General features: G+C 37.7%; 1 protein-coding gene across 3 annotated transcripts; it reads left to right on the forward strand.

The window, feature by feature from the left end:
* The first annotated feature begins 400 nt into the window (after positions 1 to 400).
* LOC140171933 (uncharacterized) lies at positions 401 to 25,474 on the forward strand. 3 transcript variants are annotated; one of them, XM_072195279.1, is made up of 10 exons: positions 401 to 468; positions 5,865 to 7,072; positions 7,745 to 7,855; positions 9,731 to 9,877; positions 12,230 to 12,403; positions 13,352 to 13,387; positions 14,736 to 14,840; positions 16,472 to 16,577; positions 17,966 to 18,278; positions 22,304 to 25,474. In XM_072195279.1, the coding sequence occupies exons 2-10, from the start codon at positions 5,930 to 5,932 to the stop codon at positions 22,317 to 22,319; spliced, it is 2,151 nt and encodes a 716-aa protein (XP_072051380.1). In that variant the 5' UTR covers positions 401 to 468; positions 5,865 to 5,929; the 3' UTR covers positions 22,320 to 25,474. The 3 variants fall into 3 exon arrangements, with proteins under 3 accessions (XP_072051380.1, XP_072051382.1, XP_072051381.1); XM_072195281.1 differs by lacking the exon at positions 22,304 to 25,474 and adding an exon at positions 21,649 to 22,288; XM_072195280.1 differs by having other exon boundaries at positions 402 to 472.

A 25,474-nucleotide genomic window follows, 5' to 3' on the forward strand; every position in this document is an offset into this window, starting at 1 on the left:
CATTCCAAAGTCTAAAAAATTGAAAAATCTAAAAAAAAAAAAAAAAAAATCTGACAAATCCCAGAAATTGAGGAGGAGGGACGAGAACCAAAATATTAATTTTACACGGCCTAATAGTAGGCAAATCAAAGTTTTGCTCTAGCAACTTCATTTTTTTAATAGTAAAAAAAACAAAAAAACTAGCATTATCAAGTTTCCATTATGGTACATACCCACATGAAGAGTTCATTTTTTGCCAGCTGGAAGAACAAACCGACCGAAAACAGACTCTAGTTGGGGGGGGTTGTACCCCCCCCCTAGGCAAATAATCAATCAATCAACATCTTTTACATTTCTGACGTCATCTAATTAATATTCATATCGCGCATGCATTCAGAAAAATATTGGAGATATAAGAATATATTGATCGCCATAGACGGAAAGTCTAAAATCCTCAGCATTCCGATCGTAATTACTTAATATTTGAAGGTTTGTAAGTTTTCCATTTATTGATCAATACTTATATTTAATAGATGATAGTTTTGTTGTTGTTTGTAATTGATTTTAGTTGGACATAAAGCTCCGCGAAAGTCGATAAACCTGAAACACGTTAACTCTACACGTTCGCGTCGCGGGTGCCGAATTTTGCACTTCGTGTGTTGTGCAATAAAATCTGAATCATCTGAAACCTGGATTGGGAACACAGTGCTAGTGCTTGCATATTCCATAAATAGGATGACAATATCAAAATGAAACTCAGTCAAAGCTCATTAAATAAGTAAGTCAACAAAGTTTAGACTTGTCTCCTCTTTTGACTTTGCCTTTGTTTGATTTTCCCAATCGCAACATATGCATGTGAAAAACGTCGTGGGTGATCAATGCGGCAGATCAAAGAAGGATTGAAGCGTTTGAGATGTGGTCCTGGAGAAAACTTCTATGCATCCCATGGACCGCCAAAAGGACAAATGAGAGTGTTCGGCATGAAATAGGAGAGAAAGTCTCACTCATCAACTTAGACTGAGGAAACAGAAGTTACAGTATTTTGCTTGGACATGTTGCCAGGCGAGAAGGAGTCAATCTAGAGAAAGTGATAATGTTCGGAAAAGTTGAGGGGAAGAGAAGCAGAGGAAGACAGAGACTCAGGTGGACAGATGGAATTGTTTCGTTTAACCAAAATGTCAATTTACAGCTGTTACACCAAACTTGTCCAAAGCACAAGATCGACATGAGTGGAGAAACTTCATCAGAAAGGTCACGAATACTCAGATATGAGTAGATCGACGACGACCATAAAAAAACCTGAATTTATACTCGATCGCCGAGCGATTGCGATGCACCCACCGCAGCGCTTTTGGAAAGCGATTCAATGGCAAATTTCCAAATTTTGCGATGCATCGCTTTAGCTGAATTTATATTATACTCCCATCGCTTTTGCAGAATTTAAGCGATTCTGAACCATGCTCTGTGTTTACTAGGCCTGGCATTTTCGGGAAATTTTGTACCCGGGTACCCGGCGCATTTTTCGGGCGGGTAACCGGTACCAAATTAAAAAAAAAAAAAAAATTTCAAATGCATTCAAATTCAATGCATTTTGAAATCATAGATAGACTATGACATGAATACAAATTATCAATTTTCATCTTAAAAATACAAAACATCTTGAAATTTTTTTTTTTTAAATTTTTTTTTAGGTCAACCATGAATGATCCTAGCATTTAGGTCTTTTTTTTTTTTTTTTTTTGAATTTGGTACCGGGAGGGTATTTCCTACCCGGGTAATGTACGATAATCTCGGTGGGTACCCGCTAGCCCGCCGAAAATGCCAGCCTGTGTTTACTAATTAGTACTACAGCTGTAGTTATATTTAGTCCCAATAATCAGTCCCAGAACAAAATATTAATTTCTGACATGATCGTGTTCTGGGTCTGAACCAGTTGTAGTCTAATTTTACCTAAAAGCGGGCCACGTTATTTCTATAGATCTGCTGCGCATTCAAATTGCATTGTATTGCAACGTAATTTAATTTGTGTCCATGCTATTGCTCATTATGTTTGACATAACATGAACTCGCATGTTTTCAAGCAAATTCGCCGATAATAGGTGATCAAGCGATCGGAATGTTACAAAAGTACAGATCGCATTCAGCTTACTTCATATGAGATGTTTTTTGGAAAAATTTGCCACGGTGCTTGCAGAATGCCATGCAGTAAAATACTAAAACATTGCGGCAATTCATGATTGACAACTAAAAATCGATGTGTTGTTCATATCCTCCGCTGTCAATTTCGTATCCACTCACTAGTCCTCACAAAAGCTTTGTGTTGATTACGTAATGTGTTGAGGCAAATTGCAATAAGTACAATGAAATAATGAGTAGGGCAGGTTCCAGGGCGGGCTTCTATAATGTAAGATAGTAAATGTAAACCTGTATTTTAGCTAGAGTATCTCGAGCTAGTCTGAACTGTTTCCATATGAAATCATGATGGCAAATTGGACAAAAGAAGTACATGGTTCTACTTGACAGCTTTTTAATCCCTATTCATGTTACGTGAATCACGCTATTGTGGACCATCCTTCTGATACCGTACTTGAATGTTTGGACAAGCAGAACTGTCTTTTGTCTACCTCTCTGTTTGTAAACAGACGAGGAGGTCAAAATTGTCATCCTCGCCAAATAGGAAAGACGACGTAAAAGTACGGCACTCCATGTAAGTTACATTGAGCGTCGAGCCGATCGATTGATTCAAATCGCCGAGGCAAAAATGATGTCGCTTTTGCAAGTTGAAGAAATCTCGACTTCGCAGCGATATCGCTTGACACGTCAACCAATCATATACATTGTACATTGTACAACCAACTGGATCTATAGTATTATTTTGATAATTAATTTACCTTTCTCGCAAGGCTTATAATTATTAAGCAGGCACCCAGGCTTTTTTATCCTATGGTTGCTTAGTTATGGCTCCTGGTGTGTCCAATATTTTACACTAGAAACTATAGGATCAGGAGTGCGATCACATACCTGCCAACTGTCCCTATTTGATAGGGATTGTCCCTATTTTTACGGAAACAAAAAGCATAAAAGAGAGCGATTTTACCATGTGACCCTATTTTTGCAAAAATGTGACTATAGTAATGTATAGGAAATTCAAGAATGTCCCTATTTTCCAGGAATTTCTCCCATTTGTCCCTATTTATGAGGTTTTAGGGTTGGCAGGTATGCGATCATGGATCCAGGATAGCAGGGGACCAAGAAACTGCCAAGAATACCGTAGTAGTAGAGTTTCAGGAGGAGACGCTCATATATGTATGGTACCCCGTCAAACGCCTTTGAGAAGTCCAGAAGGATGGCGTCGATCTGTTATCTTGTAGCCCTCTATAGCTAAAATAATAATTTCTCAATCATGAGAGTATGAATGTACTGCGTGCACTGCGTAATGTCGCAAGTTTAGTGGAATGACACAATAGCGCGATCGATTGTGCACGCACAGGAATTTCAGTGCTACCCAAAGCGTGTGTGGTAGGCGTTGTACGCCGACGCAATTGTCATTGCGTGCCTATTGAGCTCTCATGATCGAGAAACTATTATTTTAGCTATAGCAAGGTCGAGGATATGGGTGTGATTTTCGGGTAATTTAGTGCCCGGGTACCCGGCACATTTTTCGGGCGGGTAACCGGGTACCGGTACGGTACACGAAAAGTCTTTTTTTTTTTTAAAGTTAATTTTTTCTGGTTTTGTAGTGTCCCCGGACCTAGACCTAAATGCTAGGATCATTAATGGTTGACCTAAAACAAAATTGCATGTTTTGTATTTTTAATATGAAAATTGATAAATACGGTATATATTTTGTATTCATGTCATACTCTATTAATGATACCTAAATGCATTGAATTTAAATTCATTTTGATATCATTATTAGAGTATGACATGAATACAAATTATTAATTTTCATATTAAAAACACAAAACATCGTGCAATTCTTTAAAAAATTTTTTTTTTTTAGGTCAACCATGAATGATTGCTCCTAGCATTTAGGTCTAGGTCCAGGGACACTACCATTTCGGGTACCCGGGCAGGGAATTTCCTGCCCGGGTAATAGGATTCTCAGGCGTCAGGCGGGACTCGACTTCCCGGGACTCACTCACACGCTTAGTCGAGGACAGTGAGGAGTTGTGATTCAAACTGCAAACAAATTGTATCTATTGAAATAACATTAGGCCTGGCATTTTCGGGTAATTTTGTACCCGGGTACCCGGCGCATTTTTCGGGCGGGTAACCGGGTACCAAAAATTGAAAAAAAAAAAAAAAAAAATTTAGGTCCAGGGACACTACAATTTTTGAATTTCGGTACCTGGGCAGGGTATTTCCTACCGGTAATGTAATCTCGGCGGTACCCGCCAGCTAGCCGCCCGAAAATGCCAGCCTTAAATAACATGCAGTTGATCAATGTTGCATCTTGATCTGGTCAGAAAAATGTCGACATAATTGGCTTGTATTTTGGCACTGGCTGATTTTTCATTCATGCTTGTGTCTGTTGTTGACTGTTCATGAAGAACTTTTGGCCTTCTCCGTGCGCACAAGATGTTATGTTGAGGCAAAATGCCTTCAAAACATTGGTTCAAATCCCAACTCAACTACAGTAAGCAAAAGAATTAAGGTAGCAGTTGTGTTCACCCCTGTATATCCTAAATAAAGACAAATATGTCAAAATGAAAACAAGCAGCCGATGCTTGTACTCCTTAGCTCTGATTTTAGACCTTATTTGTTGATATTGATTGAGAATTAAAGAAACAGTGATCAAAAACCTAATGAAGATACGAAATAAAAAGTTGCACTTTTGTGTTCTAATCAATGAAAGCACAACGCTAGTTTTTTCGTGCTAATCAATGCAGGCACGGCGCTAGTTCTCTTGTTCGTGAACGCTTTGTGTACAATTTGTACAAATCAATAGGGCATGCAATGTGGCAAACTGCAACTTTGACATTTGCATCTTCCTTGTGTTTTTGGATTGTCATGTCTTTATTTCTTGAACAATTTCAACGAATGAGGTCTTACATTCGAGCTAAAAGATGCAGCTATTGGCTGTTGGTTCCAATTATGATAACTGCCTTTAATTAGGATATATACACAGGGGGTGAACGTAACTGGTACCTTAATTGTTTGGCTTACTGTATAATGCCAGCTAAGCCTGGAACAGTTGGAACCCTTCCACTGAGAGACTTTGCAGTACATCCAATGACAGGGTGCGCACTTTGTCCTAAATAATTGCCATCTCCATACTTTCTGTATAAGCTTGTGTTCATGGACTTGTAAATTTTCAGTTTCCAACATATAATCCATTGCACCATTTATGTACCATACTTTATCCAACATGATCATCACCTCAAGTATACAGTTCCTGTAACACAGTCAATAGTGAAAAAGGAGAAGATGACCAAAGAAGTCACTTGGCACCCCGAGATTCATTGGCACACGATCACCGACCAGTAGCCACAGAGGTTTCGCTGCCCAGAGTAGCGATTCCGTGAGCATAGCACTTAGGGTGATTGCGTCATGGCATCATGTGGGGTTCATGCATGCACAGTAGTTATCCTCGTGGTAATTTGTGGTCTCTGGGCATGTTAGGGTTAATTTTAAGGCTGGGATATTGGGATGGCTCTCAGGTACCTGGGTCAGAATTTCTTGTGCAGACCTGTTTCTTTTTATGTTCTCTGGGTTTTCTTCTACATGTTTGATTCATCACCCATATCTTGAAAAGCAGTTTGCTTTGCCACAAAGCCCCCCCTTTTGATGTCACATTGTATCAATATTATTACTACTACTAGTATTCCTAATGATATTACGTAACTATAATTTTATTTCCTTTTACTTTACTGCTTTTATAGGCAAACGCATCAATCCTGGAAGTATTCCATTGGCGACATCAAGTACATAACACACAATAGATGACATGGCGTCTTTCCCAGACATGTATGGAGATGATGAGGCTGAGAAAGCAGAACTTGAGATGTACGGTTTAAAGAACGATTACGAAGATTACGATGACAGCGAAGACGAAAGAGCTGCCGTGGAACAGGCTATGTTCATGAGGATACACTATGCTGCTGCAATGGTGAACAAAGATGAGGTGACGGATGCAGACATCACTGATAAAGAGACACCAGTGGTATCAAATGAGGGACAAGATAATGAAACCATCTTCAGTTCACTCCTTGAAAACAATAACAGTGACATCAACGTCCAAATTATGCCACGAACCAAAGAAGACATTGTGAATAACAAGCTGAATCTAATTAAAAGCAAAGCATTCAACAATGCAGTTGAAGAATTGAATGAAAAAGAATCGGATGTGACCAAAGTAGAAAAAGAAAGTAAGGAAAAGAAAGGTGCATCCGATTTAGATGATTCGGTTGTTCTGCTCGAGAATGAAGCGGATGATGAGTCCCATTCCAAGTACACATTTGTTAAGTCAAAGACATCTAAATCAAAAGATGTTGATGGTTCTGAAGATACTGCTAATTTACCAAAGAATGTAAGAGTTACTTCCATTGAATGTGATAACACAGTGTGTATTTCATCATCATCATCATCAGACAGTGATAGTGATATCTGTATTGTTAGCAAGAAATCACCCCGACGGAAGCGCAAAGAAATGCCAAATTCTTCCATTACCTCAGTTCAAGAATTACCCGGTGGTCTAAAAATCAACAGAACATCATTTTCAAATACCACTCCAAAATCTGTGGAACAAACTGAGCCGATTAAACAAAGAACTTGGCGAGCAGCAGGTGCTTTGTCGAGCAACTCGGACAGAACAGCCGTTATCGAAATAACATCGGAAACAATTTCAAAATCACTCAAAGAAAGTCAAAACAGTTCTCTGAAAGGTATCAGTGGTGGTGAGAGGATTGATGTAAGTGGTAGCCGTGTTGGTGGGAAGGACTCGGGAGAAGAATCAGAAGGTGCAGAATCGGATTCGGACTGTATGTTGATAGAGTCTATGAGTGAAGATGAAGATATGGACTTCAACTTTGTCACGCCGCTTGGAATGAGCAGACCTAGTGAGAAACCGGGAGATGCAGAAATACAAAAGGTAAGTGTTGGTTGTAGTTGGACTAAATTATAATGCTGTTCAACTGGACTAACTGTTCTGGATGGCTACGGTATCACGTCATATCCATGACGCATCATCAGGCCTACTGATCTTGAATACAGGGCCAATTCAAGATCAGTATGCGTCATGGATATGACGTGATACCATAGCCATCTAAAACAGTATTTAATTCCAGTTGAACAGAATTATCATTTAGTCCATCTATAATTAACTACCATGGATGATTGAAAATATTCATAAATACGTAAGTGTTGGTTGCTTTATGTATGATACGTGACACCTGGGTTGGTAGCCCAAGTTGAGTGCCGGCTAATTTTACTATCCAAATAGAGGGATTTGGGAAAAAATTATATATCTCCGATACGAAAGGTCAATATTTTCATATGATGGACGGGTTTTCCTTCCAGCTACAATGTACATACACTTTAAGTACAAATGTATAAAGTTTACTTACAATGTAGAGGGCTGCTGCATGTCAAAAATATCAGTTTTTAATAATTTGCCATACCATTTGTATCTCAAATTTCAAAAATAGAATTCCTCATATTCAGAATGCAATTTGGTGTGTCTGATGTGCTAATGGTCCCACAAAATACACTGTGCAATTGTTGCTATCCGAATCCTTAATTTTGTTTACTTCTTGTATTTCAGGATGACAGCAGTACTACAAAATCGGAGGTAATAGGCGTAGGAAGTAAAGGACCATTGTGTTTTAATTGTAAGGAGTTTGGTCACCCAGCCAGGTACTGTCCTTTATCAAAGGTAGGCTTCTACTTTGAAGATGAATGAACCAAAGCTGGATTTATACTTGATTGCTTTTTGCATAAAAGCGAATCACACACATGCTGTTAAGTGCAAAAACAATTATTGTACATATACTGAGCATGCGTGTGATCCGCCCTTCTACAAAAACGATCAAGTATAAATTTAGCTTAAGTTGGATTTATTTTGAACATTAAGGTTACTGCCACATTAGTAGTGCTACTTTTCATGTCCCTATAGGCATGGTTGTAGCTAGGATATTTTAGTGCTGGGTGGCATTTGATCAAAATCTTGCATATTGGCAATTTGTTGTCAAACTTGACCAAATTCTTGACTAATTCAATAAAATTCTGGACTCTTGAGTGGTGGGCTCCAGTAGCTCGAGATACTCTAGCTAAAATACAGGTTTACATTTACTATCTTACATTATCTTGCTGTATTTCAGCTAGAGCTCCAAACGACAAGCTTCCGGTTTTTTGAGGAACAATACTGTTACGTAAGATGAAGAAGAAACCCGCCTCGGAGCCCGCCCTACTCATTATTTCATTGTACTTATTGCAATTTGCCTCCACACATTACGTAATCAACACAAAGCTTTTGTGAGGATTAGTGAGTGGATAAGAAATTGACAATGGATAATACGAAGGACACGCCGATTGTTAGTTGTCAATCATGAATTGCCGCAACGTATTAATATTTTACTGCATGGCATTCCGCAAACACCAAGACAAATTATGCCGTATTTTTCCAAAGATCATCTCATATGAAGTAAGCTGAATGCGATCTGTACTTTTGTAACATTCCGATCGCTTTTGATCACCTATTATCGGAGAATTTGCTTGAAAACACATGAGTTCATGTTGTGTAAACATAATTAGCATAGATACAAATGAAATTACGATGCAATATAATGCAATTTGAATGCGCAGCAGATCTATAGAAATAACGTTGCCCGGTTTTATGCAGAATTAGACCCTGTCTGGGCTCCAGTGCTAAAAATGCAGCTGAGTGGTGGGCTCTAAAGCTGAGTGGTGGGCTGTGCGCCCACCACCGCCCATTGTAGCTACAACCCTGCTTATAGGGCGATTTCACAAAAGGTCATTAATTCAAATCTGCCTCCAGAAGATAAGATGCATGGAACAAGTACAAAGCAAATGAGTCAATCTACATTACTTCAACAACTGGGGATTTCTTTTGTGCTTTATGCACGCATAATGGAGGCAGATTTGAACTAATGACCTTTGATGAAATCGCCCTATTGTGTGGATTTCTTGTACTTTTATGTACTGCTCAAAACTCCTTATATTTTTTCATGTGTATGTACATGTAGTCCAGCAAGTAGGATACATTTGTAGCAGTATCGGTGGGTAACCAGGTTAGGCCATGGGAATGGAAGTTTTAGATTTGCGTCCTTCACTTTTTCAAATCACATGCAGCCGTTTTTCATTATCCATTATTACTTTTTAAAGTGACTGCATTGACCGGATCGAAGATTGAAGCTATTATAACGGTAAATGGGTACCGTCTAGTACTAGAGAGGCTCTAGGTGCCAATTATTGCATAAATATAGCATTCACAAGCAGCTTGTCAATCCAGAATTTGAAATCTTTCTTTCTGAGCCTTGTGGAAATAATGAAAAGTTTTTTTAAATAATGAAAATTTCATGCGGTAGGTTTCGAAGCATATGGGTGGTGGATGCAAATCTAAAACTTTAATTCCCATGGCCTTACCTTTATTCTCACACTGTAAACTTTGATGATAAATGGTGAAAATAGGAGGGATGTATGTATAAGGGCACAAAATGGCCCTCAAACATATTGGCCTATTTTGAACTTCGCTTATAAATTATGGTTGTTGTAACATTATTTTGCAAAGGATGGCGGGCAGGTGACCCAGCAGAAGCAGATTAGACAGCCCAGTAGATACTTCCAGGCAGAGACGCCAAGTCCAGCTAAGAAGGGACAGAAGTGTATGAATTGCTACGAGTTTGGTCATCTTGCTAGGGCCTGCCCTGAACCAAAGGTATGTGATAACTGATTGATGTAAATTTGTTAATTCTTCTGTGGTGTGTGCTGTGCATCGAGCATGAAGGCAAACAATCATGCTGATTTGATGATCATCGGTCGCATCTCTTAATTCGCATCCAAAAGTGAAAAGTGGGATACCTGTAGGGTGGGGTAAGTGGAGAGGGTTAAGAGGTCAAATGGAAGGATGGGATACCATGGGAAGGATATGGTAGGGTAGGGCTAGTAGGATGAGGGTGGCAGGAAGGTTGGGGTTGGGGTTGGGTGCAGGTGGGGTAATGATAGGGGGTTGGGGATGAATAGGGTAAGAGGTTGGGGTTAGGAGTAGTGTATAGCTGGGGGTATTATAGTGATGGTGTGGGCATTAATTGATCACAAAAGCAGCCAAGACTAGTGGTGTGAGAATCGCTGTGTTTGTTGTTGTATCAGTTGATTTGTGACAGAAGCAGCAAAAATACAAAGCAGGAAATTCTTCTTGCAAGTACAAAGAATGTGACTTTTCATAATTAGGGTACAATCTCATGGACCTTGTGACCAATTCTGTTAGGTTAGGCTTGCTTCAGTATGCAGCCTTGCCATGTATGAATTCCTTGACTAGACATATCTACATCCCCAGGCCTCAAAATTGCGAGGCCACCAAGGCCACATCTTCTGGTGCCCTTAGATTTGGCCTTGGTGCCCCCGCTCAATTCCTTTGTGTGCCCTTTGCTCACTGGCTTTGAAAATGGACGCTATTGAAAAATGAATTCCGAGGCTGGCACATCCCAATCAGTGGTAACCTGGCCTAATAACTAATGGTATCAACTGGAACAAAATGTTTGTTACCTGTCAGTTTTGATATTGATTAAAATCCTTGTCTCTTTGAAATGTAACATTGGATCCTCTTGACATGACCAAAAGTACCGTTTTTGGACTCTTAAGGTTATTCATTATTTTAAACTGTTGTGATTTGGTAGTTCACAGCATCTTACGAATGGTAGTGAGCTTTGGCAAAAACTGCTTTGCTCAATTCATAGCGAGTGAGTAGAAGAATTAAAATATCACAGATATATTCTTATAGGTGCTGAGGGTCTTGAGTTACGTTGTAAAGCGGGCTGAAACAACAACACTATTGTAAAACGAACACAACTCATTAACAACAATAAATTAAGCAAGTTTGCAAAGTATACGACTTGTAGAATGAACTTTTGCAAAACATCAATGTGTTAATATTCAATAATATATTGATCTAGATAATGAAAATCGATTTTTAGGTTGCTTCGACCAACAATACCTCGTCTACCCTTAATAATGTTTATCTTCAAATGAGATGGATCTAATGTTGCATTTTGATGTAGCAGTCTTGTATATAATCACTGGAAACTGATTGGTACCAATCTTTTTGATACAGCCTGTACTCCAGGCCGCGACAAATTTTATTTTTTAGCTTGCCCGATCGGGCAGGCAATATCCAAAAATTGGTTGCCCGAAATTAACCAATATTCCCGGCAACAATTGTCGACAAAGTCACATACCGTGCACATCATGCAGTGCAGTGCATAGTACCGTAAGTGTGCCGAATTTGGCAGTTTCATTCTTACGGAAATCCAATACCTTTCTCAGTTAAGTTGATAAATAAATGAGTATTCACGAAATGCATAAAAAATGAACATTTCATTCAATTATTTCACTGTTTGTTTCTTACATGTGTATTTTATGTGAAATTTTGTCAGTAACGTCACGGCGATTTACGTATTTCGCCAACCACTAGTACATCTCAATCTCAATCATATGCAAATACATGGCCAGCTGACGTCATTGACGTCATGATATTTGCACGAAACAGGTTCTATAATTGGCCAAACTTCCAATACGTCACGTAATGGCATGATGTTCATTAGCATATATACATGTATATGTATGCAAGTCTGGTGTGGGATACGAGTGCCTAGTGAAATTTGAGTTCCATTTCAAGAAGTTTTCTACTTTGTTTTGACGTTTTTTTACTTCTGTGAACACGCCAAGTTGGACAGAAATACTCCATTTTAAATCATCAAGCTTTAATTGGTTTAAATTTAGACTTGCCCGATCGGGCACAGCTCTTCAGAGTTTTAATTGCCCGACAAAAAATGTGATTGCCCCGGGCTATCGGACAGGCGATTTGTCGCAGCCTGCTGTACTCCCTCCCTCATACACCCACAAAAGACAAAAATGGTCCTCTATCAATACGGTGGTTAATTTGTTTTATAATTTTGTATTCAGATTTTGTTGGATTTTGTTCCAAGTGAAAAGAAGTGTTGAATGCTTTTCGCACAACTTGGTCCATTGTACTGGTCCTAGTACTGTATTGTTTGCTTGTTTCATTTTACAGAGAATATCAGTTTGTATTCTATGTGGAGAGAGAGGTCACTTTGAGAAAGTGTGTCCCAATGCATTATGCTATAACTGTAATCTACCAGGGCATAGGGCTGCAGTTTGTGAGAGCCCTACACCAGCTAGGTACATGAAATGTGGACGTTGCTTTAGGATTGGACATGATATAAAGGTTGGTATGATTTGTATCTTATTTATGAAGAGATTATTCAGAATGCAAGATAGAAGACCCAAGGTTATCTATAATTTGGTTCACCTCGAGTTGGGTTCACCTCAAGTTCAGTAGTGATATATGTGCATATTTTGCTGGCCATCATATTAAATCCCGTGCAAAGTTATTTGAGCAAAGTGTGCTCGCACATGTACAAGGGCGATTTGTTGGCACGCTTGTGGCACAACTTCAAAAAAGCATTCACATCACTACCAAACTTTAAGCAAACCAATGTATAGCTAAGTTCTTAAGTGCACATGTTGCATGGACAAAACATTAGGTTGGTACGATTTATCATTGTGATGAGATTTCATTGAATCTTGAACCATCTTGGGTCGATCCTTCATGTAATTATTTCGTGTAAACTAATCCTAACCCTAATCCTAACCCTAATCTTAATCCTAACTCTAAACTAACCCTAACCCTAATTTCGTGTGTAATTACATGAAGGAGTAACCGAATCTTGGTCCAGCTGCCCCAGTGCGCTCTACCAGGGCATGGGGCTGCAGGTTGTGAGAACCCTAAACCCAACATGTTCATATCATTTTGCTTCTTAAAGAGATTCATTATAAGTTTAACAAAGTGTGCAATAATGCATTATGCTATTACTGTTTAACCTGGGCATATTGGCTGCAGATTGTGAGAGCCCTAAACCAGCTAGGTTCATATTTTGCCAGATATGGACATAACATGCAGGTTTGTATATGAGGTATCTTCTTCAACAAATCGCTGATATTAAGAATGCACTGTTGTGATTTATGTTCAGCAGGATTAAATTTTTGGACGATAGGCAATTTTGTCCTAATTATCAAGGAATCTGGATCCCCTCGTCATCAAGTGCTTCAAAACTTAAGTTTAACAGTACAAGTTTAAAATAATATAAGTGTTCTGCTTCTCATTTTTCACCAGATGTGTCCTGACATGTGGAGGCGATTCCATTTGACAGTAAGTTATGTACAATTTCATGCGATCATTTGCCCAAGTGACCAGGGAGGTTTCTATGTACCTGCATCCAGGAAAACGTCTATAAGGGAAACTTTTCACCAAACGTCGTCATTGACGTTTTTTTGAAGAAAAAAGTATAAAAGGGGCACTTTTTCAGAAGGTAGCGCTGTACGTTTAAAAGGAGTCTTTAACATTCAAATGCTTCGACATAAACATTTGATAAGTATATAAAAGTATACATTTTCAGAACGGAAATGATGCAAGGCATCTAACTAGCATAACAGATTCCTGCAAAAATGAGCAGTTTGTGAGAAAATCACAAAATTTTATTTTACTTGACTGCCTCGAGGAACTCAAATGTAAGTCATATGTGCTGGTGATAAACAATTTCTAGAAGTTTAAGGGATCCAAAATGAGCGTTTATTATGCGTTTTAGACAGTATTTTTGTGGGACATGAGAGCACCTCAGACCTATCGAATTGCATTCTGAATACTGAAGCATGTCTTTCTGATATCAAATAATTTTCATTTTTTAAAATCACAATATAATACAAATTTTATGACAAATTATAAAAATTTGATATTTTTCAAATTTTTGATATATAACAGTCCTCGAAGTAAATTATATAAATCTAATGATATATTCTTAAAGTGTATGTAGCAGGGGGAAAAAGCCGACGGTCAATTGAAAATTTTGACCTTTCATATTGAAGATATGAATTTTTTCCCAAAAAGACCTAATTTTTTCTGATGTTTTGGGAAAAAAATCCATAGCTTCAATACGAAAGGTCAACATTTTCAATTGATCGACAAATCCCACCTACATACACTTTAAGTATAAATCATCAGATTTATAAAGTTTACTTCAAGTACTGTTAAATATCAAAAATATCAATTTTTAATGATTTGCCATAAAATGTGTATTAAATTGCGAATTTCAAAAAATCAAAATTATTTGATATCAGAATGACATTCTTCATATTCAGAATGCAATTCGATATGTCTGATGTGCTCTAATGTCCCAAAATAAATACTGTCCAAACGTTCATACCCCAGCCCTTAATCTGACTTCCCGCACAAAAAATTCAACTTACAACGGCTCATCGCCCACATTTGTCTATAAAAGTCGCCAATGCCAATGGTCAACAAAAGGGCAAGTCCATCACAACATCATAGGACTTTTTCTGATGTGGATGTGTGTCACACATCGAAAATTCAAGGTTAGCTGAATTTTTGAACCGAGAATTTGGCCACATACAATCTTTTACCCCTGCTTTTGTTGAAACACTCTGTATCATTATATAAACATAATAAATATGTTATTTTCTGTTTTGCCAATAAATAATAGATGGAGCCAGGTAAATTGGTAGCACCTAATCAAGTTGTAAGACAGACATGGTGTAATACGATGCTGTACTGCTGTAACTGTGGCAAACTGGGACATCATGCATTTGTGAGTATTTGAAGAAAAAATTTTAAATATAATTTAACAGGCATGAGAATTTTCAGGATTAAACCGGAATTCTGGCTTTTGCAGAAAAACATATGACCCCTCCAAGATAAAATTAGTGGGTAGGGGTAGACGTATAGTGATATATTTCTATATTTTGGGTACGAGGAAAAACAGAAATTATGTTATCACCCAGATGGTTGTTTGGCTGTCCGGTTGTTTGTTTGGCTGTCCGGTGGAAGCAAATTCATTAATCCACTGTGCAGCTCCAACGCAATAACCAATCAACTTCAGACTTATGGTGATAGAATATGGTGGCCTGATGTGCTGTATTATAGTTTTGTGTCATGTTATTTGCATATTTATGAATATTAAAGAGCCTCGGTGTACATGAAGTATAAAACACAACAATGCGTTATAATTGGACCACATTCTGGTCACACACTTGTAAGATCTTGTGCCATGAGGACACTATTTCCAGTCCTAATTTGAACCCTGACCCTAAAGATAATCTCAACACCAAAATTGTTTAATCCTTCCCCATAAATTCCTGTTACATCCAATCCTAATCCATAAACTAGGAATGTTGCGTTTAATGTCAACCCTTTATAGAATGTGCGCGCATCATACTCCCGCCACATCACAACAAGGCTATTGAACAATGTAGTGGTTGTATGCTGTTCGCTCAAGCATATCGATATACCAGTCCCTTGCCTTTGTTGATAAACATTGAGGTCAACTCATCTATAGTGTGTGGGTCGCAACAAATAAGTCAGTAAAAATGTGGTATTTGTAGGCAAGGCTTCAACATACTTTACATTCCTTTCTCCCTTGTGAGTGAATAAGGTGAGAAAAGCTTAATTTAGGCTGGGGAAAGGGGCACAACAAGTCTTAAAAGATTTGGCTATTCAATTTAAAATCCACACTACCCCTGTGGAAGATTTTGGAAATATCTTCCCACAGGAGGAGTGTAATTTCAAATGGAATGAACACATTAGGTAGCTCTATTTGAATTTCATACACCCTCTGAGAAAGATTCAACCTGGATCTTCCACTCAGGAAAATGAGTTTCAAATGGTGCTGCTAATTTGTTCATTCTATTTAAAATTCATACTCCCCTGTGGAGGATATTTCCAAAATCTTCCACAGTGGTAGTGTGGATTTTAGATGGAATATTGCAGTTAGTAAAATCTTGATTAGTAAAAAAAAAAGAAGAAAAAAAGAAAAAAGAGCAGTGATTTATAGTGCGCTACGCTGAGGCACAATGCCTAGACATTGATCCACAAGCCTCAGCACACTTTACAGGTTGTCGCTGAGCACTACGGCCCACATCATTGCATAAACCATTTAACAACAATTCAGGGACTTTGCTGCTTCAAGAGCGCACACACTAGACATTCCATAAATGACCTTCGCAACCAGGATCAGCTCCCCGAGTTTCGTACGGGTGCAACACAGGATTTAGCAGTAAGCATCTTTTGAATTACGTATAAGTCAACATTGCAAATTGTATGTGATTTCACTTGCATTTGCAATGCTTGTACTAGTACATGTAAGTTAATTAAGCTGGAATACCCAACATACAATGTTCTAATTTTGTGTTTAATTTTCTCGATATTTGATATTCTTGATAGAAATGTAAGGAAGAACGCATGAATCACCACACCAATATAGCCTATCCTTTTGTGCATAGCTATAAACTGACAAGAGGTGAGAAGAGAGAAGAAAGGAGTGAACAGGGTAAGTTTATGCAGATGAATTTTGACAATGGAGCTATTTAGGGAAATGGATAGATTTATTAGGCCTTAAAAAAAAATTAGGCCAGACCCTAACTTTTTTTCTTTTTTTTTGCAAAAAAAATATTAAAATTAAATGAAAAATAAATTAAATTAAATTAAAAAAGAAGAAGAAAAGTTCCAAAGCCTTTATCAAAAGAAATTTACAGCTTAAAAAGTAAAAAAAAAGAAAGAAAGAATCCCTACCTACCTAATTTTTTTTTTTTTTTATGTTATGCCAATCAAACAATTTTTTAGGCCTTAAGTTGTGTTTGCATGTTGCTTAACTCTCTCCACGCGGGTGTCGACTGCAGATGACAAGTTTTTTTAAAAGTTAAAATTTCAAAAAATTCAGAATAGTAAATTTTTATTACCATATTTGGAATCAGGATGACAAATGCATTAAAATGAGTACAAACAAGCCTAGTATTGGTTCAGTGGTTCTTAAGATAGCTCTTGATATTTTGAGAAAATATCTCAAAACTTGGACTTTTTATGTTGAAGCTTATGGCTAGCGTGCAGAGCATTAAGACTAAATGGGGAAAAGTGTATCAGTATGTCTAGATTGTTGCACAGTGTGCATGATCATAGGTTAATAACTGCGCATCAGTTGTTTGGAGGGCACTGTGAAAAATCTTAAGCATTCTTCCTATTTTTAATTTTTGCAGTGGGAAAAAACTTTGCATGAATCAAAATTTATAACAATATTTATTTGAATTACCAAAAACAAACAATAGAATACAAGTAAACAAATAGCCAGGTCACAATCATAGACAAAATCAAAGCCAAACAACTCTTCTACCTTGGACACATCTTGCACACAAGGACAGATACCCCAAACATACCCTTGAAGGTAGAATACCTGGACACAGGCCTAGAGGTGGACAGCCAAAACACTGGCTTGACAACATAAAAAGCAGCTGCCAAGAACTTGGGATTCCATCAATTTACAATGCAAGGAGTATGGTCACAAACAGAGGCAAATGAACTTCCATGGTGAAACGGCTGCTAGCTCCAAGGTTCCCAGGATCAGTGGGAGGAAAGCAATAAGTCAAGTCAAAAGTCAAAACAAATGGTAATTCAGGAAAGAAAAATAGACTTGTTAAGTCCACACACACAGTGCTTTCCTTTCCTGATTATTCCTAACTCATCTAGTAAGAATCAATTATTCTTATTGTGGAAGAGGCACGATTTTCACTTTCATAAACTTAAGTTCACGAGAATTGTTGTGATTCTCTGATTCTGTCCGAATAAACATCCCTAAAAGGGGTACTTCATGCTAAGTCATACTTTGCTTTCATAAGGGTATAAGTTCACTGTAAGATTTGTTTGTGATTTTCATTTCCTCATCAGTTGCGGAATTGTATGAAGAAGAATACAAGACACACCACCAGCCGGCACTCAGGAAGTCTTTTCAGAATGAACCAAGCGTAAGTAGAGATGAGCGAGCAACAAGGAGGGAAAGCTTGCGTTTCAAGTCTTTTCAGAATGAACCAAGTCTAAGTAGAGATGAGCGAGCAAAAAGGAGGGAAAGCTTGCGTTTCAAGTCTTTTCAGAATGAACCAAACCTAAGAAGAGATGAAGCGAGCAACAAGGAGGAAAAGCTTGCGTTCCAAGCCTTCAATAGAGGACAAAATAAAACAAGGCATCAAATTAACAAAAAAAGGTAAATGGAAATGTCATCACACTGCAGTTTTGGACAGTCAGGGTTCGATTTAGGGGCTTTACATGCACATATGCATGTAACATTGGTTTTAGGCATGTAAAATTTTGCCTGTGCGTGCAAAATTTTGTGACATTCAGCCCATATTCAAGGAAAAACTGCAGTGGTGCATGTAACTTTTATTTTCTAAATCGACCTGGGCTTGGTATTAGGTTTGAGGTGAGTCAGTTTTAGCCCTATAAAAATCTGCAATTGTACTTGTTAATATGAATGCATTTATCTTATCGGAAATGATTCACGGAAGCCAATTATCGCATTTATATTTCCATGCCTTGCTGTATATATATCAAAAACAAAAGTGTGGGGCATTTTCCTATCCGGAGGAAAACTCATGGGGCAGAAATTATACCCCTTTTGTTAAAGCCTGGGGAATCTGATCATTTGCAGATACCAGCTGTGTGTCAACTTTATTTGGCTCAATACTTGAGTTCAAACACCAATGTTTTTGTGTGCAAACACCACTAGGTCTTGCTCCCCTCCAACCCGCCATACGGTGGTGTGGAGAAGGTCATTGTGGCATGTGGCTGTATGGTTACCATCATCCCTATTGATAATTACACAGCTTAAATGGACTATTGGATCAATGATAGTTTCACCATAATAGTGCTGCAAGATGGTATCATTGATTCTATCTGCTTGCCTCATTTGGTTGTTGGGCCTAGGCCCATGCATGAGTGACCAGGATGGTTATATTTGTTCTATTGAATCCTCAACACCTTGTAATGGGAGATATGGACTTGTGCATTGCCGATACCTTGCACGCAGGATCCCCTTGTACAGTAACTCATCATCAACGTTTCAAGCCGAACTGCTTCGCTCAGGCGATATTAACCCGAACCCTGGCCCTACAAATGAAATCTCAGTAAATCCTAGCAAACATAGAGACACTGCTCCCCCATATGATCCCAGTAAGATATGTTATACCAATGAGCAACTGCTGGACATGAACCATCAGAACCTTTCCCTTCCTGTTTCTGTTTGGAATACCATAAAGACTCTGAACATAAATCGGAAACCCATCTACCCATCGTGGATGTAGAGCCGGCGTGAAGAAACAACGCGGACGATTGCAGATAGCCAAACAACATCATCTTGGGTTCTTTAATGGGACTGAAGTAATACAACCTATACCTGTCATCTTCCGGCCTAGGAGGAACAATTCTAAACTATCACTGCAGATTAACTCTAAACCTAACTTTAATAACTTGCGTACAATTAAGTGTGTCTCAAATTTCAATGAAACTACTCTTGATATATGTTTGTGGAACGCCTGGTCTGTCAGGAACAAGACGGCTCTTCTATGTGATTACACAACTGAAAATGACATTGACGTCTTTTTTCTGACAGAGACATGGCTGTATGATCGACCATTATTGGGGAATTCAAACCCCCAGGTTATCTGTTCCTAAACCATCCTCGACACGATGGAAGAAGTGGTACACGAGGAGGTGGTATTGGTGTTTTATATAAAACCGAATTGAATTTGATGTCAATTAGTAGTGGTATTGTAACAACGACATTTGAGCATATTGTAGTAACTGATCAATCTAGATCAATTCTTTTCATTGTCATATACAGGCCCCCACCATCAAAAGTTAACAAACTCAAACTAAGTGACTATCTTGTTGAAATCAACAACTTTATAGGGGAATCAGCCCAGTTACCAGTTAAACATATTTACCTGGGGGATTTCAATATTCATATGAATGAGCCCACAAAATCTCATGTTGCCAAATTTATTAACATTCTCTCCTGCAATAACTTACAAAACTATGTGACTGGTCCTACTCATAAATCTGGAAACCAGTTAGACTTAGTCATTGGTAATGTTGATGATAATCTTGTGATGAATTGCAAAACCCATCAAAATCTAATGTCTGATGATCACTATTCTGTGTTTTTCAAACTAAATCGTAAAAAAACAGATATGCCTAGAACATATGTGCACATCCATATCAAAACGATGCACTTGTCGGCTGCTACATGTGTTTCATTTCACATAATAGCTAGGAATAAATACCAGACTCATATCAAGTGTAGGTCACTTCAAATCATCCCAAGTCAAATTGTATAAGAAATATTATCTGTATTCCTAAACCATGTGACTTGGGATAATTTGAAGTGACCTCCACGTAATGAGATGAGTCTGGTATTTATTCCTAGTTATTGTGTGAAATGAGACACATGTAGCAGCTGACAAGTGCATCCTTTTGATATGGATGCACACATATACTAGTTGCCGTGATTTTAGGACTGTTGACATTGATCAACTCATGATGGACTTGACAACTGAGTTAGCTCCTTTAATGAGCATCATGAATGTTGATGAGCAAGTGCAATTCTATGATGCCACTGTTTGTGATGTTCTTGATAGGTATTGCCCTATACAATCTCGCAATAGAACTATTAAGCCCAAGAGTGCCTTGGTATAATGATGATATTCATCTTGCTAGAAGGGTTAAGCGTGACTTGAGCGTCGCTGGCGTAAGAGCAAACTGGATACTGACCGCGAAGCATATGTTGTTCAGTTGGGTGTGCTTTCTGAACTTATCCTCAGTGCCAAGGCATTTTATTTTACTGATAAGTTATCTAGCGGCAATGTTAAAAATACTTTCAAAACCATTAATACTCTTCTCAATACAACCCGCAACAATCTTCCTGTTGGTGAATCTGGTAAACCACTGGGTGACAAGTTTGCTCTTTCATTGTTATCTTTGTGAGCTTCTTTCAGCCTATGCTCCCGGAAGAGAATTGAGATCTTCTTCCGATAAGACTCTGCTTAGTCAGCCTAGGGCACATAGAGGATCTGGTTTAAATACCTTCTCTGTCTCTGGCCCGAGGGAATGGAACAAACTCCCTAAAGCCATCAGGGAGTCTCCATCAATTCCAGTTTTCAGGAAGAAACTGAAAACTCACCTTTTCAGTTAGCTTCTTTCTTGTTTCACTGTTTTTCTTTTTTCCCCATCCTTTCTCTCCTTGTTCAGCGCCTAGATAAATTTTAAAGGTGCTATATAAATACCTTTATGTATGTATGTATGGTTGCAAAATAAACAGGTAAAAATGGACTATCAGGATGTGTAGGTTCGTAAGGGCAGGTAAGAAATAACAAAAAAGTAGAAATGTACCAAAATTTGATTAATTTTGGGACTGATACATGTGAAAGGGAAGAAACACATCACAGATTTTGGTAGATTTTGTTATTAATGTGCAGTATAGTAATTTCCTTGGACTATGGCTACACATTTAGTGTAGGGTGGGTTACACCAATACAAAATTTTTTTTGCCTAACGGGGGTATTCTCTTTCCTTTCCAGAGCGGAAGATTTGTAACAGTGATGAAAGATTAAAAAATGAACTTGCAAATGAAAAAAGAAGAAGAAATATGATGCTAAGAAATGAACAAGTGAAAGAAAGTGAAGAAAGGAAGGGGAGGAATAAAATGCGAAAGCAGCGTAAAAGACAAAACAGAGCAGAAAATCAACAGCAACATGGAAACCGATCAAAGAAAGCTGCACTTGATATTTGCGCTTTAAAAGCGATGTTGTAAGCATTTTGTGTTTAACGTGGGTTTTTACTGTAACTTTATAGGGCTGCATCCAAATTAATTGCTTATCAGTTTCAATTTTGGGGTCTTGACCTTCAAAATCCCAAAAACAAAATGGCTGCCATTTTCAACATATTCTGTCCTATAACTTGGCTTGTAAGCAACACAAGGTTAAAAATGGTGGCAATACCCTTGTTTATATGGGATAAGGATTCCAACTATGCTATCATTTAAGTTGTAACTCTTTTCAGTTTGCAGCCATGTTGAATTTCAAAATGGCCACCATTTTTAGCATAATTTGCCCCATAACTTGGCTTAGAGCACCATCGTGTACCAGCAACCTGGGGGGCACACCGGCTGCTACACCAATGTTAAGAGTAGATAGTTTTGCATTAACTGGATATTCTCTCTTTTTTCCTTTGCAGAGAGGAAGATTTGTAACAGTGATGAAAGATTACAAAATGAAATAAATACGATGCTAAGAAGTGAACAAAGGGAAAAAAGGAAGCAGCGGAGGAAAGTGAAAAAGCAGCGTAAAAGACAAAGCAGAGCAGCAAATCAACAGAAACAAAACCAAGCAAATAAAATGACCCTTGAAGCAGGAGGAAAGCTAAATATGAAAAGAAATGAATGGTTGGAACAAAAGAAGGAGAAGAGAATGGCACGAAAGCAGCAAAGACAGCAAAACGGACAATGGAAAAAAGCAGGAAATCAGCAGAATCAAACTCAAGCACAGAAATTGGCATTTCAAGTAGGAGCAAAACAGAATAATGTGAAAGTCAAAAAGACTAAACGTGGTAGGAGCAGTGGTAGGAAGAGAGCTGCTAAGTTTGGCCTGAACAACATTGTTCAACAGCATTCTCAACAAGCTAACGGTGAGAGAACAGTGAAGTTTGTATCAGACAAAGGGTTTCGATTTCAAGGAGCTTGGTAGTCGCATTTTTCGAATGATGGAATAAGGATTTTTGACTTTAGTCAAAAAGACTAAAAAGGTAGGCAAAGAGCGTCTGCTGCTAAGGTCCACCTGAACGACATTGTTCAGCGACATTGTCAACAAGCAAAGGAGGGTGCTTACTGCTGTGAGTACCATGAAGTTTGTATCAGACAAAGGGTTTCTATTTCAAAGAGCACAGTTGTCGCCATTTCCTAGTGACGTAACACGGATCATAGAAGAAAGGGATAACTAACAGGAGTAGTATTTTTGATGCTAAGCTGGTGTTGCCTCTAAAAAAGATGAGTGATGCCACCAGTAAAGTATTTATCGAAGCTGCAGAGTTATAACTCTAATCTCATCCCTATTCCAGAAAAATACAGTACTAATTTTTTTGAATTAAAATATTATCCTCTTTTGCCAAATGAAACATAGCTAAATCCTAATCCTTTATTTAGTTCTAACTGGCAATGAAAGTTAAATTTTAATATTTGGTCATTTTTCTTAAATATGGACCAAAAACATACATTTTAGGGTGTTTTTCATATGCTGTGACAATCAAGCCCAAAGACTTGTACAAAGACTATAATTTCAAGTTATGCATTCTAACTTTTGGAAAACACATTTTCTAATATTTTCCATAACAATTATAAATCATAACATAAAATATTAAAATTTTCAGCTCACTCTTCACCTATAATCAAGATTTTGAATGCTTGGACTTGTGCCAAGTCTTAGAATGTTGTCACTACAGTTCTAAGAAAACATGCAAAATTGCATGTTTTTGGCCCATTTTCCCTCAAAATTGTCCAAATTTTAAAATTGGATTTTTAATTCCAGTTAGGACTAACTAAAGGATTAGGATTTAGCTATGTTTCATGTGGCAAAACAAGATAACATTTTTTGGATTCCAAAAAATTCATGCTGTATTTTTCTAGAATAGGTAGTAGGAGTAAGATCACAATGGGTTTATGTATTCATTATATATATACAGATATGTGAAAAAGTTTGGACTGGTGGATATTTGCATTAATTTGATCAACTTCAAAGATTACTAATATATTACATTTTGACCATATTTTCTGGTTGTTTTGTTGATTGAGAATTTGAATGTCGTAGTATCTGCTGCATTATGCGCAATTGGCTAATGTTTGTTTGCCCATCTTCTCTGGTTTGCCATAACGGGCCAAAAAAATTAGGGTCGGTTGGTTGGCTTTTTGTTTTTTGCTATTTTGTTTTTTAAAATACTAGTTGGTGACCCATGCCGTTTCTGCTATTACTATTAGAAATTTGTTTGAAGAAAATTGCACAAAATATGAATATTGAGAATTGAATTTTACAGCAAATACAAAAATTGTATGAAGATATTCTTTTTATCTTGTGTTTGGTATTACTGTCATGTGGAAGAGATATTTTGTTCTCTCTCTGAAATTGAAAGAGGGTTGGGTATGCAAGTTTAGGAATGGTAAGGTTATGGCTAACATAAATATGTGTGAATTCTCAGTGCATACAAAGCCATGGGGAATTTGCCTGTTGGTGGATGGTCTGTACATTATTAGTCTATGATATCATCTCATATGTGACGCGATCAAGCAAAATCAGTCGGAACTCAGAAATATTGATTTTGAGATATAGCCATACAAAGGAAATATTTCCTTTTGTTTCCTCTTGTTTTGGAAACTCTTTAATTGCTTATATCTTTGGAACTGGTTGTTCAATTTCAATGGTGTTTTCTGCAAAATCCAGATTTGTAAATTCTTTTTACTATTCTACAAGAAATTGAAATTTAATATTTCTGAGTTCCGACTGATTTTGCTTGATCGCATCACATATGGCCAAGTTGTGCTACACCAAATAATGGTATTTGTGCTGTACAAAAGATGCAGGATGCACAACAAATGCTTAAAAAGTACCTTGCTTTAGGCGGCAAAAAGAAAAAGCCTGTTCTACGAGGGAACTGACATTTCAAGTATTGTCTGGGTTTTTTTGTTTTTTTTGCAAATGGCCAAAAGACATTTTTCCATCAAAATCAATCCACTTTTGCAAGAAATTGGCTGATTTTATGTGTGTGCAGCTAAAAAATTAAAATTAAATAGCAAAAAGTCTTCAAAAGGCAAAATCTGTGTGTCAGTTGGGATCATAGAACAGGTTTGTTTTTTTGTTGCTCTATGCTAATTCTGAAGCTCTTTTAATATTAATATTTATTAAAAGAGAAAGTAAGGGTTAAATTTTGCCCATAAAATTTATACACCTTTTTCCCTTCAACCCATCATGCACTATTCGGGATGCACACAATCAGATTGTGTGCATCCGATCAATCTTGGCAATTATTTTGTCTTAATATGGGCATACTGATTCCATATGTGTGGATTTTCGTAAAGGCCATCGATGTTACTAACTAGGTAATTGTTGAAATAATACACGGGTGATACATATTATAGAGCGATGTAGAACATCTGTGTAAGAGATTGTTGTTTATCTCTGAAAAAAATGAAACAGACGACGGCAGTATATCACTGTCCTGTCATTAGTTTTTCACATTAGGTCAATAAAACATGTTAAAGGTTAGGTTTCAATTAGAGGAAATGACCCCATGTCAATAACTCATAGAAATGTTGGTTGTTTGACCCCGAAATGTATTAGTGATCGATGCGCCATTATTCGT

Source organism: Amphiura filiformis, chromosome 15 (assembly GCF_039555335.1).
Source record: "Amphiura filiformis chromosome 15, Afil_fr2py, whole genome shotgun sequence".
Taxonomy (NCBI): Eukaryota; Metazoa; Echinodermata; class Ophiuroidea; order Amphilepidida; family Amphiuridae; genus Amphiura; species Amphiura filiformis.

Coding starts and splice junctions, on each gene's coding strand:
- LOC140171933 (XM_072195279.1), top strand. CDS start 5,930: ATGGCGTCTTTCCCAGACATGTATGGAGATGATGAGGCTGAGAAAGCA. Junction 7,856..9,730: donor GGTACTGTCCTTTATCAAAG/GTAGGCTTCTAC, acceptor TATTTTGCAAAG/GATGGCGGGCAGGTGACCCA. Junction 14,841..16,471: donor AACTGGGACATCATGCATTT/GTGAGTATTTGA, acceptor TATTCTTGATAG/AAATGTAAGGAAGAACGCAT.